Below are 19,276 nucleotides of genomic sequence, written 5' to 3'. Positions count from 1 at the left end.
GTGTTTTATAAAATATATATATAAAAAATAAAATACTAGACCTTATGCATGTATGTCCTAGCTTAAATATGATCAATTCCATTTTCAACGTATCCCCGTACACCCCCCCCCCTAAAATCATTCGGAATATAATGAAGAGGAAAAAGTATTTCAAAACGTTATAAAATAACGACATATGCATATTTCGAAACTAATGTCGTCATGGTTTTACTTTCAACTGTACTTTCCCAAATATGATAAATTTTACATGTTTTTTAACTTTGCTTTAAAAGAAAATCAACGACTGTCTATCATTATTTATTTTGCGAATACACATATGCTAAGTGTTTACATATTTTAACCGGATAACTGAATGACCATAACTAAACACTTCATTTATGAGTTTATCCCAAGTCACTGTCTATAGATGGACTGGTCTATGATGAGCGAACTTGTTAAACTCCGCCCAGTCAAGTGAAATAAAGCGAGTAATAATTCCAATAACTTTATGATATTGAACTCCATTCATTTTATGATATTGAATTTTTTAAATTGGAATTATCTCTTTTTCAGCATCTTCATCACAATGCATAGACACCCTTCTATACTGTGATACGAAATATCCAACGAAAAAACTATGTTCTACAAAAGACGCGAAGACAGAATGTATGAAATACTGTGGTGTTTGTACAGGTAATATTATTTGATCTTATGACAAATTTTTGCAACAATTAATTAGAGTTGCGTCCGTCACCAATAAAAGAGGGACGAAAGATACAAGAAGGACAGTCAAACACGTAAATGGAAAATAAACTGACAACGCCATGGCTAAAAATGAAAAAGACAAACAGACAAATAATAGTAGACAAGACACAACATAGAAAACTAAAGACTGAGCAAAACGAACCCCACCATAAACATTTGGTGATCTCAGGTGCTCCGGAAGGGTAAGCAGATCCTTCTCCACATGTGGCACCCGTCGTGTTGCTCATGTTATGACACACCCGGTAAATAGTCTAATTAATAATATGCACATGTCATAGGCATAGTATCTTTGTTTTTACTGTGTTATAACTGGACAACTTACTGCGATTGTGTACATTTTAATCTATTTCAAATATACTGCATAACTCAAATATACAGGCAAAAAAATATTTCAAGTTTTGTTCATAAAATAAATGCATGACATATCTTGAGAGTAGTGTTCCGTGTCCAGGAGTAAGTATCTAGTGTTGTTTGCAGATTTGCATATGCGAAAATATCATAATTACACATTAAATTTATGTGTACGAAGATCTTTTCTACATTTACCTGCATCAGGAATGCTCAAAGTCAATTTTTTGAAATTCAAGGATGTATAAGAACTGAAACAGTTGTGGAGCCATATGACCAAAGAGGACCTAAAAATCCCACTTAGGTCAACCTTGCCCTAGGGAGTTGAAAAAATAAGTACTTAATATTTAACATGAAATCAAACAGCCCTAGAGTTGATACTGGATTTATGTGTCTATGCTTATGTGAGCCTCGAGTAATTATGATTTATTGGAACAAAAAAAAAAGAATTCAATCATCAGTGTCTCCAAGTCAAGCAAGAGAATATTTCGTAGCTTCTGTAGAAAAAAACAATTGTAACATTAGGTCAAATCCTACCATTTAAATCAATGTTTTATGCTCAATAGATTGAATAACTACCTTCTCAATGTGTAATCTTGTGTAGAGCGTATTTCAAGAATAAATCTATTAAGGATCTGAACACTGGTAGATAATTGTCTCATTTTGGTCATCATATCACATCTTCTTGTTTTGATATTATGTATAACAACATGACAGGTAATACAATGAAATATTTGTCTTCACATGAAAGATAAGGTAAAAACAAAATAGACTCATTTAAGAGACAACAGTTCCCTAAAACTTGTCGCTGTATAAAGTTGAATATTGTTATTAATTGCAAATGGTATTTTTAATTTGTTTGACTGTGTCCTATTAATGGTGTAACACATCTCTGAAACTTTTATTCTAACCGTAATGCTATTTTGGGAGGGGCAGGTCGCCACATTATACACATGAACACTTGTAATATTGATGTTTGTGTGATTTACTTTGTTATATTGTTTTATATTTGTTTGATATTCCCTAACCTTTTGAATTTAAACCAATATAATTTCTTTTTTATTATTCCAATAAAACGGCCGAAAGATACCAGAGGGACAGTCAAACTCATAGATCGAAAATTAACTGACAAAGACATGGCCAACAAAGAAAAAGACAAACAGACAAATACTAGTAGACAAGACATAACACAGACATCTAAAGACTAAGCAACAAGAACCCCCCCCCCCCAAAAAAAAAAAAACAAAAACACTGGGGTGAACTCAGTTACTCTGCAAGGGTAAGCAGATACTAAAAGTTACAATTATAAAGTGCCCTAAACTAATCCTTTGAGATTTGATTATCATTAATTCACGAATGCGGACACTTATTAGTTATTCATCAAAGTTGTTTGGGGAAGAGTTGAATATTTTTCTATATTTTGATTCTTGAACTGGTCATTCTTTTTATTACATTGTCTATGTTCTTTTGAATTGAAATAAAGAGGAAAATGAAAGAAACTATATCTTTTTCTATGTTTCTCAATTGTATTAATGCAAAGTCATCGACACATCTTGACAACTCCATTGTCGTATGACGTCAGAGGAGTGATATTATCCGATTTATTTCATATTTTCAATCACAGTAATTCATTGCAACTAATAATTACATGATTTTTAATCATTACATTAATAGCGGTATTCAGAGATTACGAAAAAACAGTCTTTTTTCTAACTCAGAATTTCAAAATCGTAAAGTTTTTAAACAAGACATAAATATTATAAAAATAAAATGCTCAAAAAATCATCCATTAAACGATCAACGAAAGTCAAAACTCATAAGGTTCAAACAAGACCTCCCAAGCGCAAAGACAAAGAGAATGTACATACTGGACATACTGGAATCCTGCTCAACAAAATAAGCGCATGTAACCTACATACAACACTGTAAACTAAATTGTGGACACTAAACCACTCTAATCAATTCCGTTAATAAATATTATATTATATAACATCCCCCTTTTATACTAATTAGGTGTTGAGAATTTTTTTTAATCTTGACTTATAATAATTTCCACATTTTATTTTATCATTCTATTGAACAGATTTGCATATTATTCTACAGATGCAGTCAATCAAGCTTCATCATCTAGGGAAACAAAAACCTTATACCAAACCATTGTTGAAGAGACGACGACGTTAACATGGTTAATACCAGACGTAAAAACATCACCAACATCTAAGTCACAATATCGAACCACCAATCAAACCATTTCGGGAATCAATATGCTTTTAAGTACTGTAACACCATTTCTACGGATGCATGGTATGTTATAATTTGCATCATTGATACAGTTCCAGTTGTTTTATTCTAAATGTTTACTCTATAAATTGGCATATACTGGTACTGTAACAAACAAATATTTCCAAAGGATGTGCTTTTTTCAATTTTTGTAATATTGCCTTAAAATCGCTTGAAGAGCAATACAGATTTGGGAAAGCACATAGCAATCATATATTTTAGAAAAGCGTTATAACTTTCACTATAACATGGAAAAATTAAATTAAAAAATATGCGATTTTAGTTTGTTCAACATTTTTGAAAGATTCTTTATCCGTCACAGGTAAAATAACGTCGTTATATCAATTAATGATTAGTACTGGGCTTTTCTCATGAATTGGTGCTGTTACGTTTTATTTAGTTAGTTCACCTCCCCAAACAATTGCCCTTATTTTCTTAAAATCAGCAATAAATAGAAATGTTTGATTCAATATTTTTACGTCAAATTTTCAAAATTGAAATTGCTTATGCAAAACTATGGGAAGTTTAAACTCATTTAAAATTTTCCCTGGTCAAGTGAGGCTGTTTAATTACAGTGGTCCCTAAGTATGCGACATGGGCTACTTAGGTATTTATATATCAGGAAATAATTAAATGAAAATATTTATTATCGAAAAAAAATATTGAAACTGCTGTTTCTGAAAATGAACGCATGTAAACGATATATCGAAAATTCACATGGTTTAATGAAGTAGTTGACATAATTCAGTGAAATGGTTCCAAATTTAGTCAGGGTATTTAACGCATTTGGCATGGTAAGATAGACATTGATATATATTAGTAACATGTAAATATCAATTGTGTTTTTTCTATATTGCGCTGCTGATAAAACACAATTTCACAATGTACCAAATAACAAATAAAAAAGTATCATGTTTAACCAAGTAACTAGTAATCTGTACAATCGTTGAACCGTACATGAAACAAATATCATAAGATGTGAATAATATAATTGATATAAGTATAGTTCGCTTGTGCTGACATTCAATGGAACTCTTTGGGCATACGCTTATCTTCACATTTTTTATTACTGATTAAGTGTGGATGTGTGGTAGTAATACACAATAAGAAAATAAAATTGACACTTATAATTTTTAACCACCCTCATTCACTTGCATTCTAACAAATAGGACTTTCTGTTTGTGTCATGTATGTGCATATGCATGGAAACAGCATTTTATATAGATTTGATTTCAATTGCTTAAATGGTGATATTAATTCTCTTGTTAATCTGTATGATTTTTTCTATATAAAATGTAATTATAAAACGTAAACACACACAAGTGAAGTGATCATGTCGTAAAGTAGCGAGTACTAGTATACAGCTCGATATATTTTTATATTCTTATTCTTGATATAATGCATTCAGATGATCTATAAAATACCATATAATACATCTTTTTTCAGGAAATTGCCCCTGCACTTGTAGACATCGATCTAACTGGACAGCATTAGGTTCATATTCAGAGAGACAAGACCTTCGAATAAAGCTAAAAGGGAAACTGGAAGAGACAGAAAAAAATCTGCAAATGACAAAGGAAACACTATCAGCCTTCGTGAGAACAAAGACATCAGCAAGAGATAATAGAACATCATCAGTTGTCATGGGAACTGTAGGTTCTGTTGTCTTTGGTTCAGTAGTTATTTTCATTATATTCTTAGATCTTTTGCCAAGTTATAAACCTACAAGGAATAGAATGAAATCTTTGTAAATAATAATCCATATGGTATTTAGATCCTGTTGAATCTTACTAGTGACAATGAATTTCTTATACTGTGAATTTATTATTTTTTGTGAGGTACCGATTTTCGTGGATAAAAAGATAAATTTGAACCACGAATTTTAAGATTCAGTGAAGCATATGCTTTAATGTATCCTTTACCTTAACCACGAAATCAAATATCTATGATAATACAATTTACCTTTTAATTCATGAATAAGGGTAGATGAACCCATGAAAGTAAATGAACGACGATCAATACTAGTCAGCAACGTTTGTATGTCTCTTTGGCTTTGGTAACTTTATTGTCTCTTCAATAAATAAGTGAGCGTAAAGATTAGAAAAACATACTTTAAGTCTTCAGATTAACAGATAATGCTCAATTTACAGCTTAACATGTCATGTAACCATCTATCTATTGTTGAGGACTGTGTTGTGATATCTTGTTTTTTTCTTTTCTTTGGGTAGCAATTTCATTGACGTATGCCTCACATATCCTTTTAGTAGCTATGCATGACCATCAACTAAGTGTCAGGGTCATAAAAATGAATAGCAGTAATATAGATATATGACGTCTGTAAAACCAACTGACAACTAATGGATAGGTTCAATTGCTAATTTACTACAGAACAGTTAAATAAGTTTCTTTTTCAGATAGAGCTTTAATTTTTTCATTTATTTAAGGCAGTATTTAGTTTGCTATCTCCCCTTTCCCTTTAAAAACAAGTAACAACTGAGTGAAAATGAAATTTTATTATTACAAAACAATTTACTTCCACAATATCATATGTATTTGGTACTTATAAAACAACAATAATAATTAAGGTATAAATCCACAAGTAAATGAAAGCATAAATGTTTCTTTCATTGTACAGCAAAAAAAGACGTTCAACAATTATATCTTTACATGCATTATACATTTAGGAATATCATCTTATGTTGATAACATCATGACCAGCACAATGTGATGTTGCAGTAATAGAAACTATAAATTCATGAAAAAAAGTTTCATGTGATGTACTTTTCTAATGTTTTTATTTCAATGAATTCTTCTTCAGTTTCTCTTGTATTCAATATCAAATTTATAGCATTAATGAAAATCATGCACACCTATTAAGTTTCTAAATATACATCTTAAAACTAAATTGTTATAATTATATTGAGTGAAATGAAATCTATTGCAACAAAACCATAAAAAAGTATTCTAAAAACTTGTTTCAATAGGGAAAATAAGAGCATTCAAGTTTGTTTTAGTAAATGAAAAATGAGACACCGTTGAATTTGAGAATGATGGCTTCTTTTTATTACTAATAGCCAAATACCAAACAGAAACGGTATTTGTTTGATCAGAAAATTCTTTCCCTGTCATTTCCACTATCATATAGTTTTAAATCATACACAAGTAAAGCTTTAGTAAGATGTATGATTGTCAATGCCAAAAACTTTCAACCAGAAACCAATTGTCAGTTTTTTTTTTCGATTATATAATAGAAAAGTTTTGCACATAAAGAAAAATTTCATGGCAGAGATACTAAAATAAGTTTCTCTACATAATCGACAAAAAGTCTTTAAAAGAGAATATAGCTGGCAATAGTATCAAGACAACAGGAAAATCATTTCAACTGCATAAAGAAGGTTAAAGTTAAAACACAGATATGTATGATTTTTTTACCTCATCACAAACTTAAAACAATTATTAAAGTCAGCCACAATAGCAGCAATATATGATGCGTTTATTTTGATACACATTTTTTGTACCATTGATTAATTTATTTCTTTGGTTTGTGGCAGGAAAAGAAATAAGGTTACCTAATTTTGAGATTAATGATTTGCTTATTTCATGACAACTTAAAATTACTTCTATGGCAACTAAAAATCTGTACTTCAAAGTCTTTTCAAATTCGATGTTTTGCTCTACCTACGAAACCATCAAAAATTTGGTAAATCACAAAAATTTATGAAGCAACATTGTTTAGCAGATCTTAATTATTATTTAACACAATTGGGTTATACAATCTTCAAATGTAAATAAGATGATGTTATTCTATCATATATGTCTGTGTAATTCTTCACTAATTGAAGGGGCAAACTTTTATGTTGAACCTATTTGTCGCCCAAAAAATCAGATTGTCTTTCATTAATAAGATATTAAATTGAAGTGTTCAAGATCAAAACATCATGGATTTATTTTCTTCTAAAATATTTAATACCGCAAACCAGTTCTGATCAAGCACCTTATCAAACATCAAATGAATATTCACTTTCAAAAAATGAAATGCCCCTTTCAAAGTAGCATTTGCAGAGTATATATGTTTACATAACAGCAGTAAACTGAAAAAAAAATCAAAATATTACACAGCATGAAAGACATTTACTCAAATCCTGTTTTTCTCTAAAAGGAAATAATAAAACAATCTTAAACAATCTTAAAAAAAATTGTTTTCACCAGTAAAAAAAAATAGTCAACAACACAAAATATATAAATAACCTACAGTGAGTAAACTTAACAGGTGACAAAAATAACAGATCTATCATTAGCATTCAAAGGAAAATGAACTTTTGACTGAAGAAGACATATTGATTTAAACATGATCTGAAATGCCTGACTTTACAGTGTTAAATGCATCTGTTATTCAGACATTTTGCATGCACAATACTAAACACTGCTTAGACATTTCATTTCAAGTCAATTTAGATGTTATATTACAAGATATCAGCACATGTAGAAATCCGTTAGCAGAGGTAACAACAGCCTCATTAATCTCTTAACGTAGGCAACATAACTAATTGACATAATAATTAGGTGTGTATTTAGTACTAAATTAACTGCAGTGAAAATGTCTGAAAATAAACTGAAAGACTGAAAATGACAACTAATATCTAATTTATTGTTCAGGTATTTCGGCTGAAAGACTGAAAAAGAGGGGCGAAGATACTAAAGGGAAATGCAAACTCATATGTCACTACTAGTATCTAATTCATTGTCACTACTAGTATCTAATTCATTGTCACTACTAGTATCTAATTCATTGTCACTACTAGTATCTAATTCATTGTCACTACTAGTATCTTATTCATTGTCACTACTAGTATCTTATTCATTGTCACTACTAGTATCTTATTCATTGTTCAGGAATTTAATTCAATTCAGAACCAGTTGAAAATCGTTATTTAGGTGCTTGAGAGTATTTTAATAAACGTATGCGTGATGAGTAATGGCGATTCTTAATTAATGTGTTGAAAAGAGGTCAAATGTGCACTAAAAATATTATTCATGTATTAAATATTTCAGGAAAGATTCCTTGTAACATGATAAACTTCCTCAATTTCATTTTGATGTTTACATTACCTTTGTCATTGAGTTTATTCTAGAGTCAAATGGTGAATAACTGAACCAAAACTGATTTATTTCTTCTCAACTAATTTTTTGAATTTTCATTTATAAGGATCAGGAATATTGCATTGGAATAATGGACCCTCTCATGTTCCATTAAAAAATTGAGATATTCTACACAATCAACAAATTACATCATATTCAATCTAATTTCATTGTAGACTAACTAGTCTATAGTCAGAAAGTAAAAAAAGCAACAAGGTGAACAAGCATACAAGGATAAAAATATCTTCTTCAAAATAACAAATGAAAATCTTTTACATGCTACTAATTGAAAACATATGCATATATATCAGATAATGAAAGCTAAGTTTATCTATAAACTTCTTCGTTTACACAGTCTAAGTTTTGTAAAAAATCTCTTTTAAAACAAAGACTCTTGAAGAGGACTCCTAGCAGATTATTTCCATCTTTCAAGTCAAAATACAAAAATCATTTAAAAAAAAAATTGCTTTCGACCATTAACTTTTTTATTTATCATAATTGACATAAATGATAATGACAGTAAAACTTATCTTGGGATCAGACAGTGACAAATAATACAACAAGTGACTTAACAAAATATAATTGTTAATAGTGCCAGCAAAATTCTAAGACAAGCTATTTGTAATTTTTCATGATCAAAGTATTAAATGGATTTTGTTTCCCCAATCCCTACCATCTTTTGTTTCACTACTCATTATATACAATACTAGTTGATTTTTATAAGGACTTTGTAAAATTGAATTTCAAACTGTAAACACATTCCCAATGGAGTGAAGCTGCTACTTTATTTTAGTAGCTGGAAATATCATGTATAAAGTTTTTTTCTTGTATATTTAGAAAATTGTGTTTGCATCTATAAATGGGATATTAGAAGGAAATATAAAATTATGAGATAAGTTAATGCCATTTCAGTAACTTCTGAATATAAATAATGCTATCAAATCAGAATTTCAACTTTTATTCATCCTGAAGCATTCATTGCAATGTTCACTATAATGAAATTTTGGCTAAATTTTCTAAATTGATGTAAGAAAAAATGTTAATTGTGATTTTATCTAAATCCCCTTATGGATAATTTATAAACATGATATCTAATTGCAACCCTATTTAAATTCAGTAAGCTAAATCTAGTCAGTAAAGACTTTTGTAAAAAGGAGCACAAAGATTGATTGATTGTTGGTTGCTTTACGACGCATTAGCACAAAAAGGCTATATCACGGCGAGAGCTAATTCGAATATTTTCACATTTTAAAGCATATTTTTAAAATAAGACAAAAAGTCCTTCAATATATTAAAATTCTAGACTGGAGCACAAGGATAGCAGGCTTAATGAAACAAATGAATCAACATATAGAAGCTTACAATTTAATTACAACTTTTCAAGATTTTGGACTGATAATGGTGGAGACCAAACCCCAACTATTATACTTTCTCCAAGCCCTGTTCCAAGACCTTTGATATGGAAAAAAAAAAAAAAAAAACAATAGAAAAATTAGTATAACATCCTTCAAAAAGTATAAAATAAGAAAATATTAAATATGTAAGTAGAAATGGCCATGAAATTTATATAAAATTAATGGATATATTAGTCATAAAATAAATAATGCTAGTAAACTGGACATTAGTGATGAGGGTATTAGTACTTTCTTTTGGGGGGAGGGGGGGGGAACACAAAGGGTTACGTTTCAAAATAACAAACTAACAGTTGAAATGGAAAACATGATGAAATTTTATTTAAACTATGTACTTTAAAGCCTAAAGTTAGAAAATCTACAATAAACTAATAAATAATAGGGGAAAAGGAGGGTGGCTAAATAAAGGGAAATAATACACCCATTTTAACAAATTTTGTCATGCTGTTAACACATTATACTATCATATTACAGATTTTGTTCCAATTCTGATGACATTATGCAAAAAGTAAAAAGATATCTTCTAAGAAATTTAATCAAACCTAAATTTATAATTTCTAGTCTTGAAGCTTTTTATATTTTTGGAACTTAAATAAAATATAAGCAAATCTAAATAAACTGTATTTCATATAAGCAATATGAAATCAAATAATACAATGTGACTACTAGATCAATGAGCAGAAATCATTCTTGATAATTTTGCTAAACCAAATATGAACTATTGCTACAAAACCCTGAGAAAAGCTGCCATTTAAAATAAAAATCTTAACGATTGTATCACTGACTGAAGCAAATTAAAAAGGTTTTCATTTATTTGCGATTTAAAACAATACTGAAATGTCTTTCCTCTTCTTAATTTACCATGAAAAATAGACCTAGCAATGTATTTATTTCAACTTTTCATGCTAATTGGATTTAGTTATATAATAAAAACTGGGGTGCTGTCAAAAGAGATTTTTAGAAATTTTTTTAACTTTTTTTAACACAGTAATAGGGGTAAGGGTAATAGCTTTTCAATAATCTATAATATCAATTTCACGGAATAACGTGATTTTCATCATGTTGCATTTTCCTTTTATAAAATATTCAATCAATATCAACAGAAAAATAATTTGTCTTAAATCTATATTCAGGTTTGTAGCGTGAAAATCCATATTTTATTCAAATAATAAGAATCCCAAAATCATATTTAAGGTCAAATTACAGGGAAGTTGAAATTCTTCTTAAGTTTATAATAATCAACAGCATCAAACTGATTATTAAAGGATTCAGCTTCACTTGCATGTTGTCATGGTTACAAGATAATTATAAATATATAATTAATAATATACATAATGTATTCACCCGACCTTACAATATAATTTTTCATATCTCTATTAAGGGATAATACACTTAAATAATGTAAAGAATACTCATTCATGCAAACAATTTAGTTTAAATAAAGATATAAACTGATTTAATTATAATTATCAATAATTTACTTTATTCTACTGATAGAAGAAATATTCCACACAAGAAAAATGCATTAAACCTGTTTAAATGATTGAAAGAAATGTATAAGGAATGATAGGAAATCCTTTATAAGTAGTGATGTGGTCTAACATCTTTATGCAATCATTAATATATTTGGCTTCATGGTGTCTTTAATGTGAAGAATGTAAATCATGAAAACAGATTGAACTTAAAGCTTTCCTAACAAAACCCTTATCCTATTGAAACAAAACATTTTTTTTTTCGGTCAAGTTTTTCACATGGTCTGAAGACAAAAAGGAAAATGCTGATACAAAGATTATATAAACTGTGCAAATACAAAATGTATGAGTGAACAATTACTGGTCTATAAATAATGCTGTCAAGTATATCGTTTTTTTAATATCCATGTAATGTAAGTCATATGTAACTTAAATTTGTCAGTGCTAGTTAATTTACATTAAATAATTGATACAAAAAAATATATCGTACAATCTCGTTGTCCATAAGTTCGTAAAATGTCTTTGTCCTTTATGTATTACTCTATTAATGCATGGTAGCAAAAGGAAAAAAAAACTCATGCAAGAAAAAATCATCAAATACCAATGATAGAAAAAAGCTAGAACTTATAATTGTTTATGGCATTATTAACCATAATTTACAAAATGGAAATTGTAGTAATCATACCAGTAACTGGATAAATATAAAGAGATGCAAATTACCATTCGGTTTTGAATAAGTTAAAATTTTCAATGAATTTCCAATGAAATCTAAAATCTGGTTAGTAGTTATTGAAAAAAAATTGTGGACACAGAAATGGTGACAAACAGATACAACAATCACTATACATTCTAAACAGGTGGTAAAATAATCTAAATCATTGATATATGGCACTTTGACCTTGTTAATTTAAATATGTACTGATAAATTGTCTATGATCAGATATATCTTGTTACATACAATGTAACTTAGTAAGAACAAAGATAATTGTATGAACATAACATGACCCACATGTTGTGAACTTTAAGAACAGAGTATTGCATGAACTGTTACACATGAGATGTTCCATTATGTGAACTGTATGAACAGAGCATCGCATGAACCGTTACACATCACATGTTCCATGTTGTGAACTGTATAAACAGTGCATTGCATGAACCGTTACATGAACTGTTACAATTGACATGTTTTATGTTTTGAACTGTATGAAATTCTACACATGATCTACCAGTCTATGTTCGTTAACACTTTGTTGTGTACTAATTCTGCCAAACAAGTCTCTGTAACATGATATCATGACTTCTATTGATCTTTGTTCATGGCCAGCTGACAGTAAACTGACAAAGGGATCTGCTTCTGGACTTCTCATTAGAGTTGGAGCAAATACTATTGCTAGATTGTCAGGTCCCATCATATTCTTTGGTTTCTTCTCTGTAACTCTATAATTAAATTATTAAAAGTCAATTAATGTCAGCAGTTATTGCCGTTTTTTTTTTTAAATATATATATTAGGCCCTGATTTTTTAATTTGTTGGTAAACGGATCCGCCGACACGATTTTGCCGATTTGCAGAATAAATATAAAATTGACTTTTCATGCTTTTTTATTCCCTCCGACCCTAACAAAAGAATTTATCTCTAAATAATAAATAAAATATCCTTTTTTTATGAAATGAAATGCATTATTTTGCGGAATTGATAACACTTTCTGTTGTGAAAACTAAAACTTCAAATTTACATGTCTAAAAATAGACAAATCAATCATAACTGACCTTGAAATGTCGTTTACGCAAATAATATTGCGGAACGAAACCTGTGTTTAAAACCCATTACACATTAAGTTCGTTTCCCATATTTGTCATCATTCCGTAAGATAGAAAAAAAATGGAGAATGAACTTGTCAAACTGTGGAAGACGTTAAGTTGAAGAACTTAATTAAAACAAGTCCTTTGGAATTTTCTTCAGTCTTGTGTCATTGATAATAAAAAAAAAATCATCAATTTGGATATAAAAAACAGGAATTCATGACATCAAGACAAGACAAGACAACTGATGAACTCAATATCTTTGTTTTTCCAGTGGACGAGTCTATTACGTTTTTGACATATGTGTTGAAACTTATTTTAGTATGACGTTTTTACTTTTTTTCTATATCAGTTTTCGTGTTTGAAGATCATTAACCACCAAATTTCAAGAAATTTATCAAGGGCAACGTTTGTGATATGACGATTTAATTTCGTCTTTGTCTGTGGACACATACCCCTTTTTTTCAGAGAAAATTATTAGATGATGTCCTGTGATGTTTATGGCAGCTGAGCAATAATATTTCTAATGTATAAGAAATTATGATCAAATACCAAACCAAACATATTGTACAAAGGTGAAATATATATTTTTTTTTGCATTATTTCCTGTCTTGAGAGATTTTTATTTTATTTTTTTTTTCCAACCAATTGACCCGACTTTTTCATGGGGAAAATCCGTAAACCAACAAATTAAAAAACCCTGGCCTTACTACTTTACCTTAACAATTAATAAACATTTTCAACTAATTTTTATAGTTTGTTCTTATGTTGTACTGTTACACCATTGTGGCAGGTTAGGGGAGGGGTGAGCACACACAAACATGTTTAACCCTGTCACATTTTGGTAGGTGTGACTGTCCCATGTCAGAAGCCTGTAGTTCTTTGGTTGTCATTAGTTCATATTTGTAATATTTGTTTTTCATATATCGTTTTGAATTGTTTATAAATTAGGCTGTTAGTTTTCTAAATTGAATTGTTTCATATTTCCATGTCCGAATCAACCTTCCTGTATGGGTTTTCTCATTGTTGAAGGCCTAACAGTTACCTATAATTGCTCACATCCACTTCATTTGAATTTGGTAGTTAGTTGTCTCATTGGCAATCATACCACATCTCCTTATTTTTTAGTGAATAATATAAGAGTACTCTATTTCATTTCCATACAAAAATTATTTGAAATTTCTTAATATGTTCTCATGCCTTACCTGACAAGGTGTGCCAATAAATATCGGAGAGTTTGATAATGGGCAGGAGGTAGTTTAGACAAAGCTTCTCTAATTTTAGACAACTGATCTTGACTTCTTAAATCACTGTATTCTATAAAAGATAACATTATTTTCAATATTACATATATTGTTATATATACACAAATTTCTGATTATTAAACTTATCAGAGATTTTGTTTAAGCTTCTTGAAATATTTACTGGAAAACCTCTTTCTGCTCTCTTATTTTGTTGTTATTAATTCTTACTACAAATCCACAGTATAGCTTACGATATATGTAGATGTAGTAATAATAACTATGACCTTGGCTTTAGGCACAGTGAAATAATAACAATGGCATAGTGAATTCCTCGACAATATGAATCTTCATCACACCATTTATTAGCTGGAAACCTCTTTTCTCTACTATTTTCTGTGATATGAATTCCCATTATTCCCTACTACAGATAAAGAATAAAGATATAGATGTAGATCTCAGTCTTTTTTTAGATTACACGGTGATCACAGCTAGAAAATGCCTTCTTAAAATGAATCCCCAGCAATTTTTAGTCCTATTTTATATTGAAATATATTAATTTACAATTGAACTTATAGCATTTTATATATAGAGAATATCATATGGCATTTTCAATATCGAATCCGTATCAACCCGAGACACCAATATAATCCCAAGAACTCTGCTCGAGGGATTATATTGGTTGAGGGTTGATACAGTGTGTGATATTGAAAAAGCCATATCATATACACTTTATTATATACATATACCTGAAGTAGATGTTCTTTTTATCTGACATTATGTTATACAGATAAGAAAGTTTGACATGACGTCATACAGGTTAGGGTTTTGATAAAGCCTTCAGTGCAACTGTGACTGCAATCGATGACATGACGTCATACAGATTAAAGGTGTGATAAAGCTTTTGCAACCGTGTTGATATCGATATCATCATGGGTGGCTGATACAGCACGCTTGCCATTGATTGTATTACACATACAATTTATCTGTATTTACTCCTAAATATATAATAAACTCACTTATTGCATCCAGTAAAATTTTATAAGCATCAAAAGTAACTAGTGGTATGGGTAAAAGACGGAAATATAGTTTTAGTACACTGGTTAAACTGTGGATGTCATCATATCTAGCTTCACTAATATCTGTCTTTTCAAGATCTAAAACAAAATATAGTTGTATTTAAAAACAATATTTCTATATCATATAACCTGAATTCGAATGTTATTTATTGGCAATTTTTTCCTTAACATTTAAACTCAATTCTGATGTTTTTTATTGGTAATGTATGACCCCAAATTTGGTGAGACTTAAAGCTTTATGATACATATAACATCTGAAACTTTTTATCTGTGATGCCTTTCATAGCTTCTGTCAAATTATATCAAACCAATAACTGGGACATAAAATTGGTTTTACAATGCATATTATAGCAATAAATTTACCAATTTCACTGCATCAGATGTGCAAAATGGGCCAAATTATTTAAAATTTCATAACATATTAAAATAATTGAATGCACTATAACCTATTAACAATGCATACCATTTTCTTTTTAAAATGAATATAAAATATACCTTTATCAAACTCCATTCTGATAGTTTCCACTTCGTCATGTAAACCTGCTATTCTGTATAAGCCTTCATGTTCCAAACCTACAGTTATTGTAACACATAGATATTTTTTCTGCTATAATTATAGATTCTACCACACCCCTCCATTAATTTAATTTTCAAAATGCAAGATTTGCAAGGCATTTTTGTTATTTTTAATTACAAAGAAAGAATAAATATTGACGTCAACCAGGTTTAACTGGTAGAATCTGTTTCACTTATGAATTATTAGTAAGTGCCAAGTGAAACAACTAGAGTCCATGTGAATATTAAACAAAGGACGCAGATGGATTCATGACAAAATTGTGTTATGGTGATGGTGAGGTGTTTGTACATCTTACTTTACTGAACATACTTGCTGCTTACAATTATCTCTATCTATAATGAACTTGGCCCAGTAGTTTCAGTGGAAAATGTTAGTAAAAAATTACAAATTTTATGAAAATTGTTAAAAATTGACTATAAAGGAAAATAACTCCTTAGGGGGTCAGTTGACCACTTTGGTCATGTTGACTTATTTGTAGATCTTACTTTGCTGAATTTTATTGCTGTTTACAGTTGAATTCTATCTATAATAATATTCAAAATTATAACAAAAAACGACAAAATTTCCTTAAAATTACCAATTCAGGGGCAGCAACCTAACAACAAGTTGTCTGATCCATCTGAAAATTTCAGGGCAGATAGATCTTGACCTGATAAACAATTTTACCCAATGTCAGATTTGCTCTAAATGCTTTGGTTTTGAGTTATAAGACAAAAACTGCATTTTACCCCTATGTTATATTTTTAGTCATGGTGGCCATCTTGGTTGGTTGGCCGGGTCACATTTTTTAAACTAGATACCCAAATGATGATTGTGGCCAAGTTTGGTTTAATTTGGCTCAGTAGTTTCAGAGGAGACGATTTTTGTAAAAGTTAACAACAAAGGACGATGACGACGACAGACGCAAAGTGATGAGAAAAGTTTACTTAAGGACCAGGTGAGCTAAAAAGGGATTTATTCTTCAAGAGACCAAATCTGTCAATGTTTAGTTCATCAAAACTGATCAAGATGATGAGAACCAATTTAAATGTATACATAACAAAATTGACAAGTGACGAATTTTAACACTCAACATACAGTTAAATATGTTACTTACTCATATAATGCATGCTACTGAATTTCAGGAACCTCTAATTTGTAGTTCCAGAGAAAAATGCATTGGAAATTTCATTGGACAGGACAGACAGACAGTATATACTACTTCTGAGCAATGGATATAGATATAATTAGGGAAGACTTTCTTCACTTACGTTTTATACTTCTAAAACATGTATTTTCAACCCTGAATGCAATTAATTTATTTATAAATATAAAATTTGTAAGTGTTCTAGGAACCCAGTGTCTTACCTATTTTATGAAGCTAATAAATGTTTTAGGAACTTTAAATGCAGATTGTATGTAATGATAACTGGAAGAAAACTATGTACATAATTAAGTAACATACGGAAAAACAGGAAATATATTTTTACTAAATTTCCTTCTAGAAACTAGCTTTTGATCATAAACAAGCTTTAGTCCAAGTTTGGTAGAAATCCAGGACATTTTAAGAAAATTTCAAAAACTTGAACCACAGAATGAATATTTGTGGATGCCGCCGCCTATGACAACAGAATGTAGGATCGATATGTCTTGCTTTTTCGACAAAAGTCGAAGGCTCAACAAAAATCTAAACAACTGTGATTAAGAAAAACTATGAAAGAAAATTGACTTGCATCTATGAAATAATAAAATTTCACTTAATTGTGCAATTTATTATTACTTACCTCGACTTTCTATTTCTTTAATACATTTTGTAACAACAATGGGTAAGGGAGTATTGCGTAACTTCACAGCAGTCGTCAAATCAGCACCATAAAGATTCTTTACAAATTTAATATCTGGCATACAATCATTTGGGACTTTCTCTGAACATTTTTTGTGAGCACTAAAACCACAATCTGAAATAAAATAACACTAAATTTTGTGCATTCCAAGCGCATTTCCTGCTTAATTCTCATCAAGAATGATCAACCTTAAACATTTCAAACCCAGTTGATGTATAAATATGTAGACATATTATCATGATTATGAGCTAGATGACAAAAACGGACCTAATATTGCGTTAAAGGGGGGGAAAGTGGCAGAAGATACCAATGGGACATACAAACAAACAAAAAAGGCTGAAAAGACAAAGAAATCTACAATGCACTACATAGAAAACTCAAGATAGAACAAACTGAAACCCAACCAAAACTTGAATGATAAATTCTTACTCTTTCAGATATGGCCTTCTGATACTACAAGTGTTTTCATTGTAATGGAATACTAGTGAGAGGTTAAATATCACCAAATCACAGTATGTCACAGCAAGTTGCATACAAATAAGGTTGGAAAAAAATGTTCCCTTGAATTTGACAGTTGTAAGAAATTAATCCTACATTTCATTGCCTTAAAAGATTTCCAGGAAACTAATCCTACAAATTGTTGCAGTAAAACATTTCTGAGTCATAAACGTATATCTTGGATGTTTATAACCACCGTTATTTTTATATTTGGTGTTTCTATAGAATATTTTGGAAACTTGAGGTTACATGGTTACTAAAGCTTGTACCAAGGAGGTTATATGAGAAGGAGAGTGAACACTCTGCTTGATACAAAATTAGCATCCCCAGGATAGCTGTTCGATCAGAGAAAAATTATAAAACTATAAAAAATCGTCATGTTTATCTGTCTTATCACCCACTTGGCATCGCCCTCTGATGTACCGGGCTGTTACCGCAAACAGTTCGGGTTATTAGATAAATCGCATATGTCATGTGATTGTTATCAGTGACTGGGTCATTAAAGTTCAGGTGTATTTTTGGTAACAATACAGTGTATAGGTGTTTATGATATGAAAAAAGATTTGACGTGCAATTTCAAAATCAGTCGTCTGTCAACAGTGAAAAAATGTAAAGAAATGACAAAGTTATGAGGGTTTAAAGGAAAGTTAGTGTGCGATTTTTATTCAACACTACATTGCTTTAAACAAAGATTTTCACTTCACTTTTCAATTTCTGTTTATGAGAATTGGCAGGAAATAATCATAGAAAATATACCAATATGCAAAGTACTTTAATTACTGTGACAGTAACAACCGGAAGGAATATTTGCAATTGAAACATAGAGAAATTTATCGGGGAACAACGTAAAAGTGACTTTCT

At 30.0% G+C, this 19,276-nt stretch overlaps 1 protein-coding gene across 4 annotated transcripts in view; it reads right to left on the bottom strand.

Moving 5' to 3' along the window:
• Positions 1–5,870: 5,870 nt before the first annotated feature.
• Positions 5,871–19,276, bottom strand: part of LOC143063978 (N-chimaerin-like) — a 29,887-nt gene continuing 16,481 nt past the window's right edge. For all 4 annotated transcript variants that reach the window (XM_076236457.1, XM_076236458.1, XM_076236459.1 and 1 more), the window contains 5 exons: positions 17,858–18,031; positions 16,013–16,090; positions 15,458–15,595; positions 14,403–14,514; positions 5,871–12,832 (listed from right to left, as the gene is read on the bottom strand). In XM_076236457.1, the coding sequence (XP_076092572.1) occupies positions 12,607–12,832; positions 14,403–14,514; positions 15,458–15,595; positions 16,013–16,090; positions 17,858–18,031 (728 nt within the window). In that variant the 3' untranslated portion in view covers positions 5,871–12,606. The remainder of the gene's footprint in view (positions 12,833–14,402; positions 14,515–15,457; positions 15,596–16,012; positions 16,091–17,857; positions 18,032–19,276) is intronic.

Source organism: Mytilus galloprovincialis, chromosome 2 (genome assembly GCF_965363235.1).
Source record: "Mytilus galloprovincialis chromosome 2, xbMytGall1.hap1.1, whole genome shotgun sequence".
Lineage (NCBI taxonomy): Eukaryota > Metazoa > Mollusca > Bivalvia > Mytilida > Mytilidae > Mytilus > Mytilus galloprovincialis.
This window is presented reverse-complemented; position numbering and strand designations above follow the sequence as displayed.